This window comes from Oncorhynchus clarkii, chromosome 10, assembly GCF_045791955.1.
Source record: "Oncorhynchus clarkii lewisi isolate Uvic-CL-2024 chromosome 10, UVic_Ocla_1.0, whole genome shotgun sequence".
In the NCBI taxonomy this organism is placed as follows: Eukaryota; Metazoa; Chordata; class Actinopteri; order Salmoniformes; family Salmonidae; genus Oncorhynchus; species Oncorhynchus clarkii.
Window position 1 is genome coordinate 31801312 of NC_092156.1, and position 27684 is coordinate 31828995.

General features: G+C 42.0%; 1 protein-coding gene across 4 annotated transcripts in view; it reads right to left on the minus strand.

The window, feature by feature from the left end:
• The window catches only part of LOC139418266 (protein EURL homolog), a 53440-nt gene extending 34314 nt beyond the window's left edge, over window positions 1-19126 (minus strand). For 2 of the 4 annotated variants that reach the window (XM_071167594.1, XM_071167597.1), the window contains exons 1-2: window positions 18211-18335; window positions 11324-11457 (exon numbers count right to left, since the gene is read on the minus strand). In XM_071167594.1, the coding sequence (XP_071023695.1) occupies window positions 11324-11450 (127 nt within the window). In that variant the 5' untranslated portion in view covers window positions 11451-11457; window positions 18211-18335. Of the gene's footprint in view, window positions 1-11323; window positions 11458-16400; window positions 16706-18210; window positions 18336-19114 lie in introns of those variants that run through there. The other 2 variants (XM_071167596.1, XM_071167595.1) reach the window with 2 other exon arrangements.
• Between the last annotated feature and the right edge of the window lie 8558 nt (window positions 19127-27684).

Sequence of the window (27684 nt, forward strand, 5' to 3'; positions counted from 1 at the left end):
CACCCTCGTAAAACTGACTCTCCTAACGATCCTTGACTTCGGCGATGTCATTTACAAAATAGCCTCCACTCTACTCAGAAAATTGGATGCAGTCTATCACAGTGCCATCCGTTTTGTCACCAAAGCCCCATATACTACCCACCATGGCTGGCCCTCGCATCATATTCATCGCCAAACCCACTGGCACCAGTCTCTGCTAGGTAATGCCCCGCCTTATCTCAGCTCACTGGTCACCATAGCAGCACCCACCCGTAGCACATGCTCCAGTAGGTATATTTCACCGGTCACTCCCAAAGCAAATTCCTCCTTCGGCCGCCTTTCCTTCCAGTTCTCTGCTGCCAATGACTGGAACGAACTGCAAAAAATAAAAAAAATAAAAAAAAAATCACTGAGGCTGGAGACTCATATCTCCCTCACTAGTTTTAAGCACCAACTGTCAGAGCAGCTCATAGATCACTGCACCTGTACATAGCCAATCTCTAATTAGCCCATCCAACTACCTCATCCCCATACTGTTATCCATTTTATTTACTTAGCTCCTTTGCACCACAGTATCTCTACTTACACATTTATCTTCTGCACATCTATCACTCCGGTGTTTAATTGCTATATTGTAATTATTTTGCCACTATGGCCTATTTATTGCCTTACCCCTGTTATCCTACCTCATTTGCACACACTGTATATAGACTTTTTCTATTGTATATGTTTGTTTATTCCATGTGTAACTCGATTTGTGTTGCACTGCTTTGCGTTATCTTGGCCAGGTCGCAGTTGTAAATGAGAACTTGATCTCAACTGGCTTACCTGGTTAAATAAAAACATGTCGTTCCATAGAAAACCTGTTTGAGAATGAAACGACTGAACAAAATAACAAAACAGCACAGCAAGTAAGTGAAAGAAATGTCAAACTTTTTATTTAATTTAACTAGGCAAGTCAGATAAGAACACATTTTTATTTACCATGACGGCCTGCCCCGGCCAAACCTGGACTACACTGAGCCAATTGTGCACCACCCTATGAGACTCCCAATCACGGCCGTTTGTGATACAGCCTGGAATCTAACCAGGGTCTGTAGTGACGCTTCTAGCACTGAGATACATGCCTTAGACCGCTGCAGTTTATTCAGTAACCAGTTCACAATAACATTGTTCTCTCTTAAATATATGTTGTATACATATGGTTGACATGTTCAATTAATAATGTAATGGATGTTTGTCTGTTTTAATTTTGGGACAGTTGAAATTGCACTTCTGGACAGTGAGGCAAAAAAGTTAGTCGCGACCCCTGGTTAGAGCACTGTCTGCTGATAAAATGCCCGTTTGTGAATTCTCATCCGAGTAGAGAAGTGCAACTGAAGCACAAAAGGGATGCTGTGGTGAATAACACTCAAGAGGTGCAAAAGCACAATTGAAAAAAAACAAAATGTCCCCTAAACTCAAATATAAAAAGGCAAAACATCAGTTTGGCTTGGACAGAGACCACAAAACATAGGCTAGGCTAATAGCCAACCATAATTACTTTAAAAACAACCCTCTCTCTCCCACAGAGAAACTAACTTTAAAGCCTGTTTGGCCTTGAGGAGTGTGTTGTGGTGTGTGGGGTGTGAGTGAAGGACTACAATAACAGTCACAATCCAATGTTTGCACTGTGGTGATACTCTGGGCCCTGCAGCCACCAAAATCACCACACACAGCTGGTGTAGGAGGAAACAGGGAGAGGAAAGAAATAACCAGCTAATGCTGCAGTAGCGGTGTAAAAATAGCCACTACTATTACTGGTGTAGCTCCTGACAGCTAATAGAACATGGACACACAAACACACATCAGGTTAGAGCCACGTAGGGACGTTTTTTCCCCCATCGATAGCTAGGATACATTATTTTCAAGAATGACTAAATTGATCAAAAACATTGAGGCAGAACCACTTGCTTCTGCTCTTCTGTGCATCTCTGTACAGTTATATCTTACTAAGATCATAACATGGTGACCAGAAAATTGTCGATGTTGACAGGAGAGATTGTTTCACATAAAATAACAATGTTCTGTGATTTTTGTTGGAGTTTAGAGTGACGAAAAGTAGCTAGCTATAAACAGCTCTCACACAACTCAATGTTCAGCCCAAAGCGGAGCCTTTGCTGATAGGGCTGGGAATTTCCAGGGACCTCATAATATATCATCACGATACTTAGGTGCCGATACCACAAGTATTGCAATTCTCATAAGTATTGCGATTTGATACTGCAGTTTTATTGCAATTTGATGTACCAAACATATGGATAACTATATGTCTGCGGGAGAGAGACAAAAGAGAGCATGAGAACATTTGCTTTGATCAGTCATGGAAATAGAAGTGATGAAAACACTCACTATTTAAAAAGATGGAGAACAACCTTATAGGATGAAAAATACCTGCGTTTTGGCACACGAACAACCGACTAGCGCTAGCCAACAATTACAAATCCATACCTGGAGTCAAAGTATCAATAGAACATCGACCAAAATAATATTGCGATATGTAACTAGAAGGGCTCGTGCTTCAATTCCATGTCCGTGCAGGGCTCCAACACACATACACGTTCCTACTGTAAGTCCTAAAGACTAGCCTGGTGACGAAAGGCATGAGGAACATTGTACAAAAACAACGTCATCAGCAATTGGATCGTATAAAAGCCAATAAATTTTTTAACTGCCGCTTTACCCACGTGTGTTCTGGCTCTGGTCTAACCCATCGGTTTTTGGACCAGACGGCCTCGAATGTGTTCACATTCGTTGAAGGATCGTTGGGGAGGTACTCAGCTGGGGAGGTGCTCAGCTCCAGACTCATTCCAGAGATTAAACTAACGTCTGTGGACGTGGCGTAGTGTATGGCCGGAGCAAGGAGTCTGGGTAGCCAGGCAAAAAAGAAGACCTCCAAGACTGAACATAAGCAAGCACATTCAAACATGGTATAATTATGCAATAATACGAGGCCATTTTTGTCATGATAAAAACGTCAAACACATGGACTCAAGTGTATTATTGCTTTCATACAACTTGTTACCAGCATTAAATAGCACAATTCTTTGCCAAACAATACATTTTTCAACAAAACATGATGCTACATTCACTAACACTTGTTGTCAGGTGCAATTTTACACGTTTACTGGTCATTAGTCCTATTCATATTGACTGCCATGTAAAGCAAAACTACCCAAGTGCTGGTTGAGTTGCAAGTTGCTATTGCAAACAAAAAAGTATGACAAACATAAATGGATACTATGGAGGCTCTTCCCCCCTTGCTAGCTAGCCAACTACACAGCTAACACAATCACTTCCGACTGAAGCTGGAATGACAGCAAAGTAGCTGCATTTTGTTTAGTTTTTAACTTGTTTTTCTATTGACATTTCTCATCCCGATGGCACTTTTAGAATATGGCCAAGTGTATGTTGTCTAGTATATCATGGGAAGGATAGGCTCTAACAATTCCAAACCACCCGTTGTATAACAGAGGTTGTTCTTCCTATCCTTCACACTGAAGGGGCCAGGCAGGCTGCACAGTTCTCTCTCCCCATTCAAAACAACAGACGGCAGGTCCTGTAGGACCAGTAGCACAGTTGTCTATGGACTTTGGACAATCAACAATAATAGAAAGTTACCCCCCCCAAAAAAATCACAGCAGTGTGTCAACATCAGCCTCTTTTTTTAGTTGAGGTGATATGCCTGAATATCCACGCCTCATGTTAACCTTGGCCTACGTTTGGGAGAAGCTCTGAGTGTGGAGTTGAAAGTGGTTAGGGACACAGAAACAGCCTATATGCATGCCCCCCACAGCAACAGTGCACTGCTGCGCTATAGGCCTACACTCTGAACTAGCAAACAGCCTGAGAATGAAGGCCTGGATAACATCTCAGTCTTGAACTATTGAGTGTAGCCTAGTAGAGAAAATGTGTGTTGTGTGGCTCCTCTTAAATATTCAGAGCGCAGTGTGTCGCGTTGATGAATATTCAGCGATAGAGGCAGAGAGAGAGAGAGAGAGAGAGAGAGAGAGGCAGAGAGAGAGAGAGAGAGAGAGAGAGAGAGAGAGAGAGAGAGAGAGAGAGAGCGAGAGACTTCTGCATGGTCGATTCTCCTCTGAGCAGTGTGGACAGAGAGCAGTTGAAGTCAGGCAGAATCAGATAAGCCGTGGGCATTAGCCTAGATGATCAGTGGGCATGTAACGTAGCCTGGCCATGGAGGGATTCGACTGTAAGCAGGGCCTGGAGATGTTTGGCTCCCTCCCATATATCACTATTACTAATAATGTCTCACACACACACAGGTTGACATTTAGAGCTCAAAGGCACATGGCCATACGGCAAGAACAGTTCTTTGAAGTATTACTTCAAATCAAAATGTATTGGTCACCTACATGTTTAGCAGATGTTATTGCCTTAAGGTCAAAGGTACTTGGCCCAAAAATGCAAATGGTCCATTGCACACACAAATGGTTAACATTTGAAGTAGCATACCTTTCATTTTAACGTTGTTTGAATGCGTCAACATACTTGACAATATTCTAACCCCCTTTCTTTACATTACTGGCATGCTAATTCTGTAAGGCCTTTCCTTATTCAGCCAGAAATCTGTTGAAAAGGGTTAAAGTGTGTGTTATAAGTATGAAGCAAAGTAATGATCACAGATGTGAAACATATTAATGAAGATCTATTTAAAATGTTATGTAAACATAAACATAGTACGCTGTATCATATGAATCATTAACAACTGTTACAGCAGCCCAACTGTTTTATTCCCCATCAATAGCGAGATAATGACCCGTTGGAACTGAAACTTGGCATAGACATTTACTACTTTCGGTCTGGTAGAAGATTTGGTCAGTGCCATTAAGGAGCTGAATTTCGATTTCAGCTCCTTAATGGCACTGACCAAATCTTCTACCAGACCGAAAGTAGTAAATGTCTATGCCAAGTTTCAGTTCCAACGGGTCATTATCTAATAACTTTGTACAGCAAAGAAACATGATTGAAGGATTCACAGCGAGAATAAACTACTAAAGGACACTGCAGTATGACACACACGCAAGTTCCTTCGACCTCATGGCCAGGTTTTTGCTCTGACAACTGTGGGACCTTATATAGACAGGCGTGTCTCTTTCCAAATCATGTCCAATCAATTGAATTTACCACAGGTGGACTCCAATCAAGTTGTAGAAACATCAAGGATAATCAATGGAAACAGGATGCACCGGAGCTCAATTTCAAGTAATCTGCTTTTATTTTTAATACATTTGAAAAAATGTCTAAAAACCTGTTTTTGCTTTGTCATTATGCGGTAGTGTGTAGATTGAGGATTTATTTTATTTTTAAATCCCTTTTAGAGTAAGGCTGTAACATAACAAAATATGGAAAAAGTCAAGGGATCTGAATGCTTTCCGAAAGCACTGTAAATGTCACCTGCCCATAAAGGCAGCCAACAAAGCACATCCCACCTGCCCGACTGTTCTGCTTACTTCATGGACAGTGGCCACACAGGCTGTATCACAATCTCTGCAACAATAGCCGAAATAGGCTAGGCTTATCTAGACACAGTGGAGCAACAAAGACAACGGTAACACAGACTGGGGCATCTGCCCATTCCACTCACAATCATGCTCTTTCTGGGAAACTCACAATAAATCCCTTCTGCAGTACAATAAACATCTCAGCCTGGAACAAACAGGATATATTATAATATATCATTCCTCAGTCAGGATATATTCCCTTTGTTCCAGGATTTGATAACTGCTCAATGCACAGCACATAAATCCTTGATGCATATGAATTTCCCTTCCTGTAGGAATTACATAATACTATACCCAAAAAAGTATTCAGTGATGGATCATTGGGCTCCCAAATAGCACAGCGGTCTAAGGCACTGCATCTCAGTGCAAGAGGCGTCACTGCAGACCCTTGTTTGAGTCTAGGCTGTATCACAACCACCCATGATTGGGAGTCCCATAGGGCGGCGCATATTTGGCCAAGTGTAGTCCGGGTTTGGCCGGGGTAGGCTGTCATTGTAAATAAGAATTTGTTCTTAACTGGACTTGCCTAGTTATATATAAAAATAAATATATATATATATATATATAAATATATATAGTCTGCTCTGCTATTAGCTGCTTCAATAGGATGATTCTCCTTTCATGTGGAGATAAATGCACGACTCTCCCTCACAAAAGAGGGGCCCTTGTACAGTTGCTCCGTCTGTCCATGAGATGACAAACGCTGAGAGCCACACAGCACATCAAGTCCCCTCGGCGGTAGCGTTCTCTTTCATTCAAAATAGGCCAATCATTAACTAAAAATGGAAAAAGGCACTTCAAACACATTGCTGCACCTCGTATTGGAGTGGCAAAGCATGAGGAGGAGGCTGAGCAGCAGTCTGTCTACCGTGTTCTAATGAAAGGGTTGGGGGTGAATGAATGAATGAATGGATGCTCAGCTAGCCTCTTATGGGCCCTTCAGACCCATTCTGTCCACTGCATGGGGAAATTACATAGTGTCCCTGATGAAGACAAGGGCAGAGCTAGAATAGACACCAAAACATATCCTCTCAAAGGACACACATCATCAATCTGGATAACATCAAGCTTCCATTAGGGCTTTCACCTAGCGACAGGGAGCAGATTCACTGGGACAGGTGTTGAGACAGGTGGTGGGGGGGGGGGGGGGGGGGGGGTGATTCAAGCCATTACACCCCCACCTGAACCTGCCGGGCCCACAGCTTACACACACAGAACACAAACCACACTGTGGTTAACTTGCCGTGCAGACTTTTCTCCTATAAGCCAAAGCTGTTGGAAAATTATACTGGCAAGGCCTTATGCCCAGGGTTGAAAATTAACACCCACCACCTGCCAAATGCGGGTAGATTTTGTCACTTGTGGATAAGCATGTCTATTTCAATCACAGACAAGCAAGTGCCCAAGTCACCACAGTAACAGTTTGTCCCTTAAAGGGGCAGCTGAAAATGTTTGTCTCACCTAATGATTGAGGATGGATCCCTCCTAAAAACTACTTTTAGTAATTTCGCATCATTAAAACATTCAAATCATTTTTCACCGAGATTTATATGTGTGCTGCTAACGTCTCTTACGACCGAAAAGAGCTCCTGGACATCAGAACATGGATTACTCACCTTGAGCTGGACGAATCATTTTTCTTGAATGAGTCGGAAGAGAGGGATTTACTCCAGACACACGACAAGGCCCTCATCCCAGTCATTCGCAGGAGAAAAAGACGGAGATATCGCAGAAGGAGATCATGGTGCCCTGTAAGGATACGGTGAGGAGTGGCTAATCTGCCTTTGCCATCGGTACTATTGGCCAACTTACAATTGCTGGATAATAAAGTGGAAGAACTACAATCACGTATATCCTACCAACGGGACATTAAAAGTGTAATATCTTGTTTCACCGAGTCGTGGCTGAATGGCGACATGAATAACATACAGCTGTATCAGCAGGATAGAACAGCAGCCTCTGGTAAGAAAAGGGGTGGCGGTCTATGTATATTTCTAAACAACAACTGGTGCAGAATATCAAAGGAAGTCTCAAGGTTTTGCTCGCCAGAGGTAGAGTATTTCATGATAAGCTGTAGACCACACTATCTACTAAGAGAGTTCATAAATATTCTTTGTACCTGCCTATTTAACACCACAAACCGATGCTGGCATTAGGACCACTCAATGATCTGTATACGGCCAGAAGAAAACATGAAAATGCTCGTCCAGGAGGCAGCGCTCCTAGTGGCCGGGGACTTTAATACAGGCAAACTTAAATCCGTTTTACCTCATTTCTACCAGCATGTTAAATGTGCAACCAGAGGGAAAGAAATTTGACCACCTTTACTCCACAAAGACGAGTACAAAGCTCTCCCTCAATTTGGCAAATCTGATCATAATTCTATCCTCATTCTTGCTTACAAGCAAAAACTAAAGCAGGAAGCACCAGTGACTCAGTCAATAAAAAAAGTGGTCAGATGAAGCAGATGCTAAGCTACAGGACTGTTTTGCTAGCAGACTGGAAAATGTTCCGGGATTCATCTGATGGCTTTGAGTACACCACATCAGTCACCGGCTTCATCCATAAGTGCATCGATGACGTCGTCCCACACAGTGACTGTACGTACATGCAGTACCCCAAACAGAAGCCATCGATTACAGGCAACATCTGCACTGAGCTAAAGGGTAGAGCTGCCGCTTTCAAGGAGGGGGACTAACCCAAACGCTTATAAGAAATCCCGCTATGCCCTCCGACGAACCATTAAAAACAGGCAAAGCGTCAACACAGGACTAAGATCGAATCGTACTACACCGGCTCCGACGCTCATCGGATGTGGCAGGGCGTGCAAGCTATTACAGACTACAAAGGGAAGCACAGTGACGAACAAGACAAGCTAGATTACTTCTATGCTCGCTTTGAGGCAAGTAACACTGAAACATGCATGAGAGCATCAGCCGTTCCGGACAACTGTGTGATCACGCTCTCCGTAGCCGATGTAAGTAAGCCCTTTAAACAGGTCAACATTCACAAGGACATCGGGCCAGACGGATTACCAGGACATATGCTCAAAGCATGCGCTGACCAACGGGCAAGTGTCTACACTGACATTTTCAACTTGTCACTGACTGAGTGTGTAATACCAACATGTTTCAAGTAGACCACCATAGTCCGTGTCCAAGAACACTAAGGTAACCTGCCTAAATGACTACAGACCCATAGCATTCACGTCTGTAACCATGAAATGTTTTGAAAGGCTGGTCATGGCTCACAACACCATTATCCCAGAAACACTAGACCCACTCCAATTTGCATACCGGCCTAACAGATCCACAGCCTAACAGATCCACAGATGTTGCAATCTCTATTGCACTCCACACTGACCTTTCACATCTGGACAAAAGGAACACCTATGCTATTCATTGACTACAGCTCACATTCAACACCATAGTGCCCTCAAAGCTTATCACTAAACTAAGGACCCTGGGACTAAACAACTCCCTCTGCAACTGGATCCTGGACTTCCTAATGGGCCAGTAAGGGTAGGCAACAACACATCTGCCACGCTGATCCAAAACACGGGGACCCCTCAAGGGTGCGTGCTCTGTACCCTCCTGTACTCCCTGTTCACTGATGACTGCACGGCCAGGCATGACTCCAAACACCATCATTAAGTTTGCCAATGACACAACAGTGATATCCGACAACGATGACACAGCCTATAGGGAGGTTAGAGACCTGACCGTGTGATGCAAGGACAACAACCTCTCCCTCAACATGATCAAGACAAAGGAGATGATTGAGAATTGGAGCGTGCTCGATCCTCATCGACGGGGCTGTAGTGGAGCAGGTTGAAAGCTTCAAGTTCCTTGTTGTCCAAATCATCAACAAACGAACATGGTCCAAGCACACTAATACAGTTGTGAAGAGGGCACAACAAAGCCTATTACCCCTCAGGAGACTGAAAAGATTTGGCATGGATCCTCAGATTATCAAAAAGGTTCAACGGGTACACTATTGAGAGCATGCTGACTGGTTGCATCACTGCCTAGTATGGCAAAAAATGAATGACAACGCGAAAACAGTTCCGAAAATGTTGCTGATTTACTCAAAATAAAGAACATAAATACCTTATTTACATAAGTATTTAGACCCTCTGCTATGAGACTAGAAATTGAGCTCAGGTGCATCCTGTTTCCATTGATTTCTTCAACTTGATTGGAGTCCACCTGTGGTAAATTCATTTGACTGGACATGATTTGGAAAAGACACACCTGTCAATATAAGTTGACACATGTTTGGCTGCCCAGCCAAACTGAGAAATCGGGAGATAAGGGCCATGGTCAGGGAGGTGACCAAGAACCCGATGGTTCCTCTGTGGAGATGGGAGAACCTTCCAGAAGGAAAACCATCTCTGTCAGAGATGACAGAGCTTGAGAAGATCAGCAGAGAACAGGAAAAACTCCCCAAATACAGGTGTGCCAAGCTTATAGCGTCATACCCAAGAAGACTCGAGGCTGTAATCGCTGCCAAAAGTGCTTCAACAAAGTACTGAGTAAAGGGTCTGAATACTTAAGAAAATGTGATTTCAGGTTATTATTTTAATCAATTAGCAAGTGTCTAGAAACCTGTTTTTGCTTTGTCATTATGGGGTATTGTGTGTTGATTTGACTATTTATTGTTTACTATTTATTCCATTTTAGACTTAATGAAACAAATGAAATTAAGCAATATACCCCATTACTTCTTACTAGTAATACACTTATTGTTTTAGAAAAACCGAAAGCATGGCCATCCGTTTATTGGTTTTATTTTTGTTGTGTAATTATGGGAAAACTATTTTGGCTTGTAAAAACATTTCAGTGGATGGTAGATTATCATTTCTTTCTACCTACCTGCCACAGTGGCTGGGGGACCAAAAAGTGAATTTCAAACCCTGCTAAGCCTCATTCACATTCCAATTGTGCTGCGCTGGAAGTCATTCATTTCAATGGGGACAACACGCACCAGAGTGGCATTGCAGTGTCCCCTTGCGTCCAAGGCTCTGTTGCGAGACGCATACTTTGCATCATCTTCAGTCCGACCAGAGTCAGTCAATAGAACAGGAAGGTAGAAAAACCACAGAACAAATATGTAGTTTTCCACCATGGCTTTATAGGATAGCTAGCAACTTGTAAACAATGATCCAAATGAGTACTATTTTAATAGTAATGTTGAATAATACATTGGCTGTTAAGTCAATTATATGACTGTAGCCTCCCATTTTAATTCCGAAAATGTTCTTGATGGTATTCATCACATTTGTTTATGATGATAATTATTAGGCATTGGGTTAGCTGGCTACATTCAACCTAGCTATCTGCTCTGTGTAAACTAGCTGGACTTGATAGAAAGTAAACAAAAAAAGTTGAGGAAAAAGTAAATAAAATAAACATGTTTTAATATCACCGGAAACAATACTTTTAAGACAGGAGAAACATAAAAAGGTCATATTTTGCAATCTTCCAAAAATAAATGCGACCTCTGACGAGAGACCCTTCCATCTTGCGTTATGACACACTACACCTGTCCGACCAGTAGCAGAGCAAGACCATGTTTAAAGGACGTATGACCAACGGAATTCAATTCATTTTTGAACAAGGCGTTACTGTGCTGTTGTGTGCTATCCTGCCACTGACTACATTTTTTATCAAGTAAAACCAGTACTGTTCTAGGCCACTGTTCTTCCCAGGCAGCAGATGGCCAATAAGAGTTCAATGAAAAATGTGACAGCTGATATCCTCCCCCCTACTTCACTCTCTCACCTTCGATGCTGAGCTCAAAGCAGACGTGGCAGAAGGACATGGTCCCCGTGTCGGTCTCTAGCTTGCAGACACTGCAGATGTTGTCGTCGTTTAGGTCGATGTTGACAAACTGCTCCTCTTTGTCCATACTATCTCTGAGAGGGAGAAACACAAAACACAGATAAGAGGACATGAAAGGAAATGAGACTAGCACAACTTCCATTGACCTCTAAGAGTTCTCCCTCATTCTTGAACAGAGAAACTCTTTCAAATGTACATCTTGGCTTGTACTAGTCAGACGGAACGGGAAACTTTCTGATGTAAATTGCTCATCATGAATGGGACTGTCATTACCATGCTGAGAGGTACAGTTTGTTCAAGGCAGTGCACTCAAAGCATGTCTGATGAAATATCAAACAGCGCAGAAGATAGAGATCACCCTTTTTGAGAAGGGAGAGGGATGACCTGATTTTTAAAACGATGGAACACCTTTTAAAAAGCTTATGAAAAAGCCATGTAAACGAGGACCCAACAGTGATCTCACAGAGAACAGAAACTGTGTGTCTGGTGACCCATGTTTACTCTCTGTAAATTAACTTACCCCGGCTTACATACAGTGGGGAGAACAAGTATTTGATAACCTGCAAAATTGGCAGTGTTTACTACTTACAAAGCATGTAGAGGTCTGTCATTTTTAATCATAGGTACACTTCAACTGTGAGAGACGGAATCTAAAACAAAAATCCAGAAAATCACATTGTATGATTTTTAAATAAATCATTTGCATTTTATTGCATGACATAAGTATTTGATACATCAGAAAAGCAGAACTTAATATTTGGTACAGAAACCTTTGTTTGCAATTACAAAGATCATAAGTTTCCTGTAGTTCTTGACCAGGTTTGCACACACAGCAAGGATTTTGGCCCACTCCTCCATACAGACCTTCTCCAGATCCTTCAGGTTTCGGGGCTGTCGCTGGGCAATACAGACTTTCAGCTCCCTCCAAAGATTTTCTATTGGGTTCAGGTCTGGAGACTGGCTAGGCCACTCCAGGACCTTGAGATGCTTCTTACGGAGCCACTCCTTAGTTGCCCTGGCTGTGTGTTTCGGGTCGTTGTCATGCTGGAAGACCCAGCCACGACCCATCTTCAATGCTCTTACTGAGGGAAGGAGGTTGTTGGCCAAGATTTCGCGATGCATGGCCCCATCCATCCTCCCCTCAATACGGTGCTGTCATCCTGTCCCCTTTGCAGAAAAGCATCCCCAAAGAATGATGTTTCCACCTCCATGCTTCACGGTTGGGATGGTGTTCTTGGGGTTGTACTTACCCTTCTTCCTCCAAACACAGCGAGTGGAGTTCAGACCAAAAAGCTCTATTTTTGTCTCATCAGACCACATGACCTTTTCCCATTCCTTGGTCATTGGCAAACTTCAGACGGGCCTGGACATGCACTGGCTTGAGCAGGGGGACCTTGCGTGCGCTGCAGGATTTTAATCCATGACGGCGTAGTGTGTTACTAATGGTTTTCTTTGAGACTGTGGTCCCAGCTCTCTTCAGGTCATTGACCAGGTTCTGCCGTGTAGTTCTGGGCTGATCCCTCACCTTCCTCATGATCATTGATGCCCCACGAGGTGAGATCTTGCATGGAGCCCCAGACCGAGGGTGATTGTTGTTGCCTTCTCACCAAGCTGCTTGCCTATTGTCCTGTAGCCCATCCCAGCCTTGTGCAGGTCTACAATTCTACCCCCCCTTACACAGCTCTCTGGTCTTGGCCATTGTGGAGAGGTTCGAGTCTGTTTGATTGAGTGTGTGGACAGGTGTATTTTATACAGGTAACGAGTGGAGAACAGGAGGGCTTCTTAAAGAAAAACTAACAGGTCTGTGAGAGCCGGAATTCTTACTGGTTGGTAGGTGATCCAATACTTATGTCATGCAATAAAATGCAAATGAATTACTTATAAATCATGTGATTTTCTGGATTTTTGTTTTAGATTCCGTCTCTCACAGTTGAAGTGTACCGATGATAAAAGCATTACAGACCTCTACATGCTTTGTAAGTGGGAAAACCTGCAAAATCGGCAGTGTATCAAATACTTATTCTCCCCACTGTAGGTGACCATTTTGGAATTTGACAACCAAGCAGGTAATTTCATTACAACTTGAAAATAATTGTCTCTCTCTCCCACAGGACCCTTTTCTTCCTTGCGTTTATCTAAAGAATTACATAACTAAACTGCACAATGAGATTAAAATGAATGAGTAGGTGCACATATTCAAGGATCCCATTATTTTATACTGTTCCTAAATATAGCCTATAGTGACATTTGAAAACAACTTCCAGTAAAAGCACAAATAAAATAAAATATGCACAATATGACAAACCAAGTGGAAAGGCAACCATTTTTTTTTTTTTTATCCAAGGCCCCTGTCCCTGCAGGAGGCCTTTTGGTATGCCTTCATTGTAAATAAGATTTCGTTCTTAACTGACTTGCCTAGTTAAATAAAACAAGACAGGAGAGCATAAAGCTAGATAGCTAATGTTGTCAAAATACTTTAGGTATTTAATTAAAAAAACATTGTTTACGAAGAATGTGACAGATAACAGGTTTAGACTAACAATGAAATGCTTACTTATGGGCCCTTCCCAACATTGCAGAGAAAGAAAAGAGAAATAATAAAAGTAATAATGAATACACTCACCAAATCAGGAGTTTCGCAGAACAACTATCGTCATTACTGCCGTTACGATATGTACTTAAAATAAAAACAATCACATTGTTTTGACCAAGTGCGATGCGCCAAATCCAATCAAATCAGTCATCTAGCAGCAGTACAGTCTCCCGAAAGAGAGATCGTATTTTCAGTTAGACCCTTTTCAGAAGTACATACCATGTGTAGCAGCAGTAATGACAAAAAAATAACTAAATTAGGCTACATATGCAGATATTCCAGTAACAGCACATTAAGTGTTTTAGACAGAATACTGCAATACTAAGATCTGCTTGACTGGCTGGCAGTGTGTACCCATGGGAGAGAATGAGAGATTTGGCAAGTGAGGTTTTTTTGTATGCATGTGTCAGAGAGAGTAAGAGAGATATGAAAGAGGCCTAGGCTAGATGTTAGGGCATTGTGTTACCAGGTCACCTGCTCATAATTGACTAGTTAAAATGGGATACATTGTTTGATTGTTAATAATTGTAATTCTTATGCTAAATAGTCATAATTGTTTATACAGTTCAGTCAACTATACTGAAGAAAAATATAAAGGCAACATGTAAAAGTGTTGGTCCCATGTTTCATGATCTGAAATAAAAATATATTTTTTTCATATGTACAAAAATAGTATTTCTAAAACAAAAACAAAATAAACTCGGCACACAAATTAGGTTACATCCATGTTAGTGAGCATTTCTCTTTCGCCAAGACAATCCATCCACCTGACAGGTGTGGCATATCAAGAAGCTGATTAAAGAGCATGATCATAACACAGATGCACCCTGTGCTGGGGACAATAAAAGGCCACTCTAAAAATGTGCAGTTGTCACACAACACAATGCCACAGATGTCTCAAGTGGAGGGAGCATGCAATTGGAATGTCCACCAGAGCTGTTGCCAGAGAAATTAATGTTCATTTCTCGACCAACGTTGTTTTAAAAAATTTGGCAGTACATCTAACCGGCCTCGCAACCTCATACCACGTGTAACTACGCCAGCCCAGGACCTCCACATCCGGCTTCTCCACCTGCGGGACTGTCTGAGACAAGCCACCAGACAGGTGATGAAACGGTGGGTTTACACAACAATAATTTCTGCACACTGTCAGAAACGGTCTCAGGAAAGCTCATCTGCGTGCTCGTCGTCCTCACCAGGGTCTTGATTTGACTGCAGTTCGGCTTCGTAATGGACCGCAGTGGGCAAATGCTCACCTTTGATGGCCACTGGCATGCTGGAGATGTGTGCTCTTCACAAATTAATCCCGGTTTCAAGTGTGCCGGGCAAATGCCGTGTATGGCGTTGTGTGGGCGAGCGGTTTGCTGATGTCAATGTTGTGAACAGTGTCCCATGATGGCGGTGGGGTTATAGTATGGTCAGGCATAAGCGACAAACACAACTGCATTTTATCGATGGCAATTTCAATGCAGAGAAACCGTGACGAGATCCGGAGGCCAATTGTCATGCCATTCATCCACCACCATCACCTCATATTTCAGCATGATAATGTCGCAAGGACCTGTACACAATACCAAGAAGCTGAAAATTTCCCAGTTCTTCCATGGCCTACATACTCACCAGACATCACCGATTGAACATGTTTGAGATTCCCCCACCAATATCCAGCAACTTCACACAGCCATTGAAGAGAAATAGACAGCATTCCACAGGCCAAAATCAACAGCCTGATCAACTCTATGTGAAGGAGACATGTCTCACTGCAGGAGGTAAATGGTGCTCCCACCAGATCCTGACTGGGTTTCTGATACACTCACCTACCTTTCTGGGGGTTTTTAAGCTGTATTCCCAGTCATGTGTCATCCATTGATTAGGAACTAATGAATTTATTTGAATTGCATTTTAGATTTATTATGTCTATATTCAATGTTAATGTAAATTCATCCCATCTTTTTCCAGGTCCTGTGGTGTCTATATTAATCACACAATACACGCACACACGTACTACCTCACACACACACCAACTCAAACTTTGTGCTGTTAAGGAAAAAAAAGTTTGATGTCTTCCTTAAAAGGTGTAAAAGCAGAAGCTTTTAAAATGTTTCCAATTGAAGTGAATGGAACGTTGCAATTCACCAGCTAATTAACATAATTCATAAAAACAATTATATTAATCATTTGGTATTGCTTTATTAAATAGTTACCTCCCAGTTCTGCATAAAACATCAATATATGTTAACAATATGACCACCCTTCTATAAATGAATGACCTTGACATGTGGAATTTGACACGCTGTACATACTAATTAGCATATTACGCATCTAATTTACATTAAGTAGTAAAAGTTTAATTTTATATCATAAGTTGTTTCAAACTCTGTTTGCATAAAGCATAAAGATTTGTTCATGATTTTTCACACGTACCAACAAACAGGTGTGATCATTCAGAGTTCCTCTGTCCAGTGTGTCTTCTTTTGCCCATGTCTTTTTATTTTATTGGCCAGTCTGAGATATGGCTTTTTCTTTGCAACTCTGCCTAGAAGTCCAGCATCCCGGAGTCGCTTCTTCACTGTTGACGTTGAGACTGGTGTTTTGTGGATACTATTTAATGAAGCTGCCATTTGAGGACTTGTAAGGCATTCGTTTCTCAAAATAAACACTAATGTACTTGTCCTCTTGCTCAGTTGTGCACCGGGGCCTCCCACTCTTTCTATTCTGGTTAGAGCCAGTCCCTGTTCTGTGAAGGGAATAGTACGAGATCTTCAGTTTCTTGGCAATTTCTCGTATGGAATAGCCTTCATTTCCCAGAACAAGAATAGACTGACGAGTTCCAGAAGAAAGTTCCAGAAGAAAGTTCTTTGTTTCTGGCCATTTTGAGCCTGTAATCAAACCCACAAATGCTGATGCTCCAGATACTCAACTAGTCTAAGGCCAGTTTTATGCTCCTTTTTCTGAAAAAGGGTTTTCTAATGATATATTAGCCTTTTAAAATTATAAACTTGGATTAGCTAACACAACGTGCCATTGGAACACAGGAGTGATGGTTGCTGATAATGGGCCTCTGTAGGCCTATGTTGATATTCCCTAAAACAGCCATTTCCAGCTACAATAGTCATTTACAACAAAACATTTCTACAGTGTATTTCTGATCAATCTGATGTTATTTGAATGGCCAAAAAAAAATGTTTTTCATTCAAAAACATTGAAATTTCTAAGTGACCCCAAACTTTTGAACGGTAGTGTAGGTTTGTTCTTATATCATCAACACAGCACTAAATATAAGCAAGTGCAAGCAAATGAGGTGACATGGTAGGCCTAATCGTTCAACACTTTAAAAATGCAATTAAATGAATTAATGCCAAAATATCAAGCAAAATAGGCAAAATCTTGTTTTTTTTTAGCTAAACCGGTAGAGATTAAAACAGGTGGGGCTCTACCTGCCCTGAATGACAGGTCGCCACTGTTTGGTGCCATTATTTACTAGGGATTAACATTGACCAGTCCGCAATCTTTTTCAATCATATCATTAGGTATTCTCATCATAAAGTGTTCTGTGTTCCTGAGAAGATTCTCCATAACATGGAATACAGTATTCCCCAAGTATAACACCAAATCCAGTTTCATTTGGAACCGTAACACCCTACTGGATAATTATGTGGATGTATTTGAAGTCTAAATTAAACCTTAGGTGTGGCAATAATAATAATAATAATAATAATAATAATAAGGCAATAATTGTACATTTTCTTGCAACAGCCTTCAGTGAATTTGTTGCCACCTGATGCCCATGGCAGGGACAACTAGAAAACAACCGCTGTTCCCTAACTGATGTTTTTTTTTATGTTTGAGTAACATTCGTTAACTAGGTTTAATACTTGGAGGAAATGACAGTAACATCTTCACAACATAAATTTGAAAAAACATGAAAAATCGGAAGTTAGCTAGCTAGTCGTAAATTAGGCTAACACATACAACTAGCTAGTTTGCTAGCTACATTGGCATGCACCTGAAATGAGTGGCTAACTAGTTAACTATACGACTGACATTATGTTAGCTTGCTGCTAGCTAGCCAACATACGCTTGCTATCCAACGTTACGTTAATCGTGACCCGTTATCTGGTCGTCAAGATTAATCATTTCCAGCAGGAGCCCAACAAAATGATAGTATTAGTAGCTATCTAAACGATAAAACAGGGTAATGACATATGATGTATTTCTTCTGTCTGACATTTACCTTGTACCTAGCTAATCCTTTGTCAAATCGTCAAGGGAATTCACGGGTGTTTGAGTTCCCTTCACCTCGGTCCTCGAGCGCCTGTGGGGCAGTAGATTATTGTTGATGGTGGCTTGCAGACTAGCACATTTCTTTGAGCAGAGGGGAAACCCACCCACCTTTCGGGAACGAACCACTTGTAAATCAGGGGGTGGGTTATTATATCAATATAAATTCAATACAAATCGTTCTTCATATATAATAAATTACACACTTTTGAAACAAAGCATAACATCTATATCGACGTGTTATCTCGAATCATCATTATTCGAGCTCTAGATTCCCCCTTTTAAATGAATTTGTCATAATTTAACCCCGTACACTTTGGTATGGGTATATTGAAGAAACATCAACAAAACAGTGGAACACATGGAAGAGTTGGAACATCATGTATGATCAAAAATAATTATATAGGGTGCGAGAGCAGGCGTCCACATACACATGTAGTGTATGTAGAACATTGGCCTGTTGGAAACTAGAACCCACTACTATATGCACAGTTCGGACGTGATCAGATTTATCTCTAGAAAAACTGTGCATTAAGCTCAGGGAAAAAATCTGAATAATTTAACCGATGTCTGTCGTCAATTAGTTACCAATTTGTTTTATAATGATCTGTTAATCGCTAAGCACTATTGGTCCCAGAAAGTTTGTGCCGTTAGTTCACACTGGGCACAAACTGGTTGAATCAACGTTGTTTCAACGTAATTTGACCTGGAATCTACATGGAAAATACATTTCATTTGCAAAAATGCATCAATTACAGTATGCTGTTGTTTTGAGGGATACATTTCAACCACAGGATTACGTCATCGTGGTAAACAATTTAACATAGACACACCTTGTATAAAATATTTTTAATTACCTCAATAGATCATAAATGAGAGAATGTCCACAACAGTTCTGGAGTTCTCAAATTGAACGGTTTATTGACCCAAAACTCACACAGTCTGGCCGTAACCTACGCCAAATCAATCTGATAACAATAACAGCTATCCCGCTGGACACCAACAACGCCTGACACGGAAGCATTTCAGGCATTCCATTGATTGGCAGAGAGCAGGGTGATTGGCATGCTGGATGCAGAGAAACCCCTGAGTAACTGGTAAACGTCCCCTGATAACCACACAACAGAACGTCAGAACACATAATTTTGTAACTTTGCCCAAGAAGCATTTAACTGCAGGGCACTCCCACATCATATACAAGGAAGGTGCCTACTTGATTTAGGGAACACAGTGAACACTTGGGAGTTGGGGCCAATTTCATTGTAAAATGTTTCATTGGTGTTAATTACACTCTGTGAATTGATAAATTGATGGTTTGGATTACGGGATGACAAGGCCATATTTTCGATATTATGTTGCAGTTAAAGCGTGGTTCAGATTCAATTAGATCTGTAGACTATACTTATTTTAATGGCTGGCTCAGAATATGACCTTTCCAAAAGTTAATATATTATAGAGATCAGTCCTTTCGGGCGACCAGATCATTTATTTATAAATCCCATCATTGGATGTTTGGTAGTAGGGTTTCCCAAAGTACTCCATAGCTGACCTAAATTGTATATAGAAAAAAGTTTCCTGGTAATGTGTAGGTATCTTTCAAACACTTACTGTCCATGATATCAGTAAGGGTACGGATTCAACATGTGGACCATTGGGGGGTGAAAAGGGCCATCCTCCAGAGGCATTATTGTGAAATATTGGAGTATGGGCCATTTTGATTCCCAGTTACATTGTTTAAGGCATATATCAGTGAAGACCACCTCTTCCAGGGCAATAGGAGACACCTTATTTTTCTCTATACTCAGCCAGGGGGCAAAATAATCATGTCTAAACCAATTTAGGATGGGACGAAATGCTAGAGCCTGGAAATACAATTTAAAGTTTGGTACAGATAGTCCTCCTACACCTTTATCCGGAATAATTTACTTTGCCATATAATTGTTGAAACGCACAATGAATTTTATCCCAATAGCCAGAAGGGGGAGCCATGGGAAGCACTGAACGCCGTGGCAATATATTCATTTTGACAATAGATATTCTGCCGGTTAAAGCAACTGGGATATTATTCCATCAACTGAGGTCGGATTAAATTGATTTCAGCGTTCTGTTAAAGGTTCTAGCAATTGTTTTATCTAGAGAAGGAAATATATCCACTCCCAAATATTTAAAATGGGAAACGATTGGGATTCCATAAGTAGAGATGGAGTCCTCCATCGGGGCCTTGAGAGAGAGAGGCAGTAGGGCTGATTTGGTTAGATGCATCTTCTAACTTGAGATAAAGCTGAATTTATTGATGATCTTCAATGCGTTTGGGAGCGATTGCGATACATTGTCTAGATTTCATAAAATGTCATCTGCATATAATGATATGAAATGATCAGTAGATTTGAGAGAAATTGGTGTTATTTCTTTCAATGTATTAATTGTCTGAGCCAGATTTTCCATGGATAATAAGAATAGCAGAGGCCAGACTGGATCTCCTTGTCTGCTGCATCTAGTGATTCTGAATGGAGCAGAGCTGATATTGCCTGTTACAAGTATGGCTGAGGGATTGACATACAGTATTTTAATCATATGAATGAAATTGAAGCCAATTCCCATATGTTCCAAGAGCAGACTAGAGATATGACCATTGTAGTCTATCAAAAGCGTTTTCTGCATCGAGAGATAATACAGCCCAAGGAGCTGTTGTTTCTGGTGAAGTGTCTAAGATACACAATATATACAAAAGTATGTGGAAAGTATGTGGACAAATTAGTGGATTCGGCTATTTCATCCACACCTATTGCTGACAGGTGTATAAAATCGAGCACACAGCCATGCAATCTCCATACACAAACATTGGCAGTAGAATGGCCTTACTGAAGAGCTCAGTGACTTTCAACGTGGCACCGTCACAGGATACCACTTTTCCAATAAGTCAATTTCTGCCCTGCTAGAGCTGCCCCGGTCAACTGTAAGTGCTTTATTGTGAAGTGGAAACGTCTAGGAGCAACAACGGCTCAGCCGCGAAGTGATAGGCTACACAAGCTCACAACAGGACCACCCAGTGCTGAAGCACATAGTGCATAAAAATGTACTGTCCTCGGATGCAACATTCACTGCTGAGTTCCAAACTGCCTTTAGAAGCAACATCAGCACAAGAACTGCTCTTCTTATCCATGGCCGAGCAGCCGAACACAAGCCTAAGATCACCATGAGTAATGCCAAGCATCAGCTGGAGTGGTGTAAAGCTCACTTCCAGTGGACTCTGGAGCAATGGAAACACATTCTCTTGAGTGATGAATCATGCTTCACCATCTGGCAGTCCGACGAACAAATCTGGGTTTGGGGGATGCCAAGAGAAAGCTAACTGCCACAATGCATAGTGCCAACTATAAAGTTCAGTGGAGGAGGAATAATGGTCAGCATGACATTGCCCCCGTGCACAAAGCAAGATCTGTCCAGAAATGGGTTGTCGAGATCAGTGTGGAAGAACTTGACTGGCCTACACAGAGTCCTGACCTCAACCCCATCGGAAATCTTTGGGATGAATTGGAACGCCGACTTCGAGCCAGGCCTAATCACCCAACATGGTCTTGTGGCTGAATGGAAGCAAGTCCCCGCAGCAATGTTCCAACTAGTGGAAGGCCTTCCCAGAAGAGTGGAGGCTGTTATAGCAGCAAAGGTGGACCAATTCCATATTAATTCCCATGATTTGGAATGAGACGTTCAACGAGCAGGTGTCCGCATACTTTTGGTCATGCAGTGTTTGTAATTGTCAACGGAGGTTATCCGAGGATAAATGCTTTTAACCAAACTCGCTTTGGTCCATGTGGATCAATTTGGGTAAGTTAGTCTCGAGACGAGAGGACAACATTTCGGAACATTTTTATATTTGTGTTTTTCAAAGATAGGGGGCAATAGTGAGAACATTAGGTGGAGCCAAATTAGTGCTGTGTTCACGTCTCCCAAATTGAACCTTTGTGAACGGCTCTATGAATAATTTAGAGCAATATGGACCTCATTTGTTCAAACATTATAAACAGGAGGAATATCATCCTACCCAGGTGATCTATGCCCTTTTGAGTTCATTGAAATAGATTTGGGATTCCAGCAAGGTAGCTCCCTCTGTTGAGAGAACTTAATAATTTTAGAAAGGACAGTCTGGGTTGGTGTGGATTTACAATCCATAATGCATGTTTCTCCCACTCCCGCTGGGAAAACATCTCCATTTACGACCCTACAATGACATGCAATTACACTTGTTAGGCCTCCCTCTATACCCTGGCCTCTTCTGTTAGGCCTCCCACTATACCCTGGCCTCCTCTGTTAGGCCTCCCACTGTACCCTGGCCTCCTCTGTTAGGCCTCCCACTATACCCTGGCCTCCTCTGTTAGGCCTCCCACTATACCCTGGCCTCCTGTTAGGCCTCCCACTATACCCTGGCCTCTGTTAGGCCTCCTACTATACCCTGCCACTGGTGATCTCCGTTCATCCTGACCATGAAGCCATGACAATATTTATGACCTACTACACCTCATCAGGGCTATTATGGCCACATTACCACACAGCGGTATCAATGTCATTAGCCCCCATGAGGTGGTGTATATAATGGGAATTACTACAGGAGCGTCACCTGAATGTATTCCTAAGCCGTTTTCATTTGACTAATTTACTCAAGTCTAATGGCAAAACACATGGACCTTCATATGCAGAGATCCACTGCAGTTCAATGATTGAATGTGGCTTAATGGTTCATCAGGTCCACAGAGACGTGTTTTTCCAGTAGAAAACTGTTTACAACATATTGTTCCTCTAAAACAATGCAACCTATGTTGCACTGCAGCCTGCAACTGTATATATTTCAGGGCATGTTGACAACGGTCATTAAAACGTGACATGCACCAGCTTGTTCGAGTGTTTCATCTTATGCCTGCATCATGGAAACACACAGCACCTCCAATTTGGCACCAGAAAAAAGAGCCGTTTTTCTGAATGATTCTGCTTGATCAAAACAGATCTGCGCTTTCCCCATTAAAATCTAATAAAATCAGATTGATGTTGAATTGCTTCTTCAGTAGCTATCCCCTTTACCTATATAATAGGGACTAAAACATAAACAGTTGTAGATTCAGAGAACGGGTGTAATCGGGTAGGTTTTCAACCATAACAAATGTACCATTATGCTAATGTTCTCACTATAAATAATATATTAAGACAAACATGGCGGCAGGGTAGCCTAGTGGTTAATATATTAAGACAAAGTGGCGGCAGGGTAGCCTAGTGGTTAGAGTGTTAGTGTTGGACTAGTAACCGAAAGGTTGCAAGTTCAAATCCCTGAGCTGACAAGATGCAAATCTGTCGTTCTTGCCCCTGAACAGGCAGTTATCCCACTGTTCCTAGGCCATCATTAAAAATAGGAATTTGTTCTTAACTGACTTGCCTAGTTAATAAAATATTTTTAAAAAACATGGACATCACATTTTAAAGATAGGTTAACAGTGCCCCCTCGTGGTCAGAGAAAGTGCTACAGCTACACAATCTGAACAAAGTCTCTCATGACCTCAATAACGTGGGGCAAACTGGACATTTTGATGTTCTTCTCAATAGGCCTATTAGGGGGTAAGTCATGTAACAAGTCATGTAACTAGTCATGTAACCAGCTCACCAAATTGATCTCATTCACTATGTTGAAGCACTTGGTTTGGAAGAGGATTAACAACTCAAATGACCTATGCAGACATACAGTGCCTTTGGAAAGTATTCTGCCCCCATGACTTTTTCCGCATTGTGTTACTTTACAGCCTTATTCTAAAATGGATAAAATAAACAATAATCCTCAGCAATCTACACACAGTGCAAGTCCCTGAATGTCCTTGAGTGGCCCAGCCAGAGCTCAAACATCTCTGTAGAGACCTGAAAATAGCTGTGCAGCGACGCTCCCCATTCAACCTGAAAGAGCTTGAGAGGATCTGCAGAGAGGAATGGGAGAAACTCCCCAAATAGAGGTGTGCCAAGCTTGTAGCCTCATACCCAAGAAGACTCGAGGCTGTAATAGCTGTCAAAGACGTTTCAACAAAGTACTGAGTAAAGGGTCTGAATACTTATGTAAATGTGATATTTCCATTTTTTATTTTTAATATACATGCAAAAATGTTTTTTTTTTAAATGTCATTGTCATTATGGGGTAGTGTGTAGATTGATGAGGGAGAAAAAAAAGATTTAATCAATTTTAGAATAAGGCTGTAACGTAACAAAATGTGAATAAAGTCAAGGGGTCTAAATACTTTCCAAATGCTCTGTTCATCAAATGTGGGCATACAACTACAGAAGCAAAATATTGTACTATTTTAGTCTGTAAATAATGTTAAACTGATTGAAAATATGTACATCAATAATAAGATACACAGTAACATGTTTGTTTATCCACCACAGGAAAGAAATAACCACGTTTATCTTTTCAATTCACTGGACATGAACCCCCTTCTCTCTCTGCCTCTCAACTCTGTCAATTAGTAACTTTTCATGAGTGCAACACGGTGCTTCTAGCATCTACATATTCAGCCATTAAATCTACAGGAATTCATCATCACTGCCTCAGTGCACCCACATTGTAACCCCAAGGCGATCTCTAGTCTACAGGTTGCTGCTTGTTCACAACCAGACACCAGCTCAGATCTGGTTAGACCAGTTCTGTCAGGCTAAAAAAGCTTTCAGTGATCATGTGATCGTTTTAGCTCTGAGAAGCCAGCTTGTGAGTTTGTAAAGATGTTAGGCTACTGTTATGTTAACGCTGTTTAAATTGATTGCTTTCCGAAATCACTCTTTATTTGGTATATTTTAATTCAGAAGCAGTTCAGTCTACTGTATATCAGCAATGTTAGTATGAATAACAATCTTCAGTGTAACAAACTGACTAGAGTTTGTATTGGTATTTATTATGGATCCCCATTATCTCATGCCAAGGCACCAAGGTCCAGCAGAATTAAGGTAGTTATACAATTCAGAAACACATTACAATACATTCACAGATTTCATCAGAGTTATGTCTAATGATATTACAAATACGGGGCTTGCGTCACTTCAGCCGTTCGACTCAGTGAAGTGTTTGGGGATGGGTCTCCTGCCATTGAGGTATGACTCCTCACAAAAAGGCCCTGTTGTAGCATCCAGATGAGCACAACCTGTACTAGCGTCTTCCAGGGAGGAAGTCCTGACAGGAAAAGGCCAGGCTAGCCAAATGACTACACAGAGAGGGCAGACAATAACTGTCGTTTCCAATTAAATACAGTATAGTTATTCACCTTAGGATGGATCAGACTACTATTAGAAATTATGATTCATAATGAAAAACATTTAGTCCTACAATATCAAAAGAATCAATAGAACTTGGTTTCCACAGGAATAATAGCAGACAGAATGTTCAGAAATCATTTGAGTTACAAAAAAACAAAATAGTGAATCTACTCGCTCCATTTAAAAAAAAAACGTTTTAACCTTTATTTAACTAGACAAGTCAGTAAAGAACACATTTTTATTTTCAATGACTGCCTAGGAACAGGTGTTCAGGGGCAGAACGACAGATTTTTACCTTGTCAGCTCGGGGATTCGGTCTTGCAACCTTTCGGTTACTAGTCCAACGCTCTAACCACTAGGCTACCTGCCACCTTCAAATTAATTTGTTTTTCCCTTATCAGAATAATGGACCTCCAGGTGAGACCTAGCTATCTCTTGAACCTAATTGGTAGTAATTCAAGTGAAAGTAACTTGCTTGGTAACAAAAATGTGCTGCAAATTCAGGGAGAACCTTTGTTGGCATTCCATATTCGTCACGGTCTAGTATTTAACATGAGACAAATGAGCTCCTCAGCCATGCTGGACACCACTATCATGCAGATGCAGGCTCCATACATGTGGCCTCAGCAGACCAAGGGGATCTGGCTCCACAGTCCTCCCTAGGTGTACTACCCACAGACAGGGACAGGGAGGACCTAGGGGCCAACCTGGCCACCGATCTCATTCTGGTCCCCAGGCCCAGCAGGTGTCTGTGCAGTACATGCGCAGTGCTACTTACTGGCTGCCTCAGCACCAGCTACACCAAGACCAGCATGCCACACAGTGGAGGCCTGAGTCCTATAGGATGGCCTAATAGGCTGGGGTCCCTTGGTCCTACACAGGAGGATCCACAGATGCTAGGATGTATCCTATTTTCTCCACAGAGCCCCAACAAGCCCCCACTGGCCTCAGGCTGGATCAGGTCCCTTCCAGGTAGACTCCAGCAGCTCTCTGTCACAGCTTTAGAGCCATAGCCTCAGAGCTGCAAAAGTCTCACAGGGCCCTCTGACCCAGGTCACCAGCCCCAGCAGGGGTTAGGGGACATTTCCCTGCCTGCAGTCACCTCCCTAGAAGAGGCTAGGAAGATCTTCCACTGAGCTGGAGGCTGAACCCAGCCAGCAGGCTGGGGCTGAGTGTTCCGGTGCCACAGGGGATGTTGTCCAGCCCAGCAAGGTTCAGGAAGGGGTCAGTTTCCTCCACTCTGGATCACTCCCTGGACCAGGAGGACCTAGAGGCCTGCATGCAGCGACTGCTGGAGGCCCAAGGATCAGAAGGAACATTTTCTGCACATTAACATAATATGAATCATCTTGACACAATCAAAATATGAAGTAGAGATGAGCATCACTAAGATGGAGAAATGTGTCAAAGCAGTGTCTGTTATTCCCATGAGAGATTTAAAGAGTCAAATATTTAAATATTTAAACATTTAAATAATGTTCTCTACTTACTTTTTCATCAAACACTATAAGGGTGGGCACAGTGCAAGTAGAGGGAGTGTACTTGAATAACAAGCTACTGTGTACAGTATGTAGAAAGGGTACAGTGAAGGAATGACATGATAATCGAGGGAAGATTGAGTAATGGCAGCACATGATCTTCCTCACCACTAAGGATCACTTGGCAACAGGTGAGATACACAAAACAAGGCCTCTGATTACACAAAACTCACCAATCAAATTTGTGGGACTCCGCAAACATGAGCTGTAAAAACAGGGCAATTGCAAGGCTCACCAGGGCTCAGCTCAGGAGGGCTTCAGACTCGGGATACGACTCCTCAAGAGGACCAGCCCTGCAAGCGTCAACAATGGCATGTTGGTTAAGGAGAGTGAGGTTTAGGAGTTTAAGTGGTCTGTGGAATGAGCCAACAGCCTGGAAAGGCAGACATCTTCACTCCACCCCCCTCCCACCTGCCTGGAATGTGATCCCCCCGAGGGCAGTTCCCATGGCTGGTGCCAAGTTGAGCATGCTCTGTGGGGTCTGGGGGATAGGCAGGAGGCACAGATAAGAACAAAGCTGGCTGCAGATAGAGACATGCCCATTCTGCCTGGCATTGAAGATGTCATTCACAGGCGCACATGGGTACACTCACAACACACACACACACTTG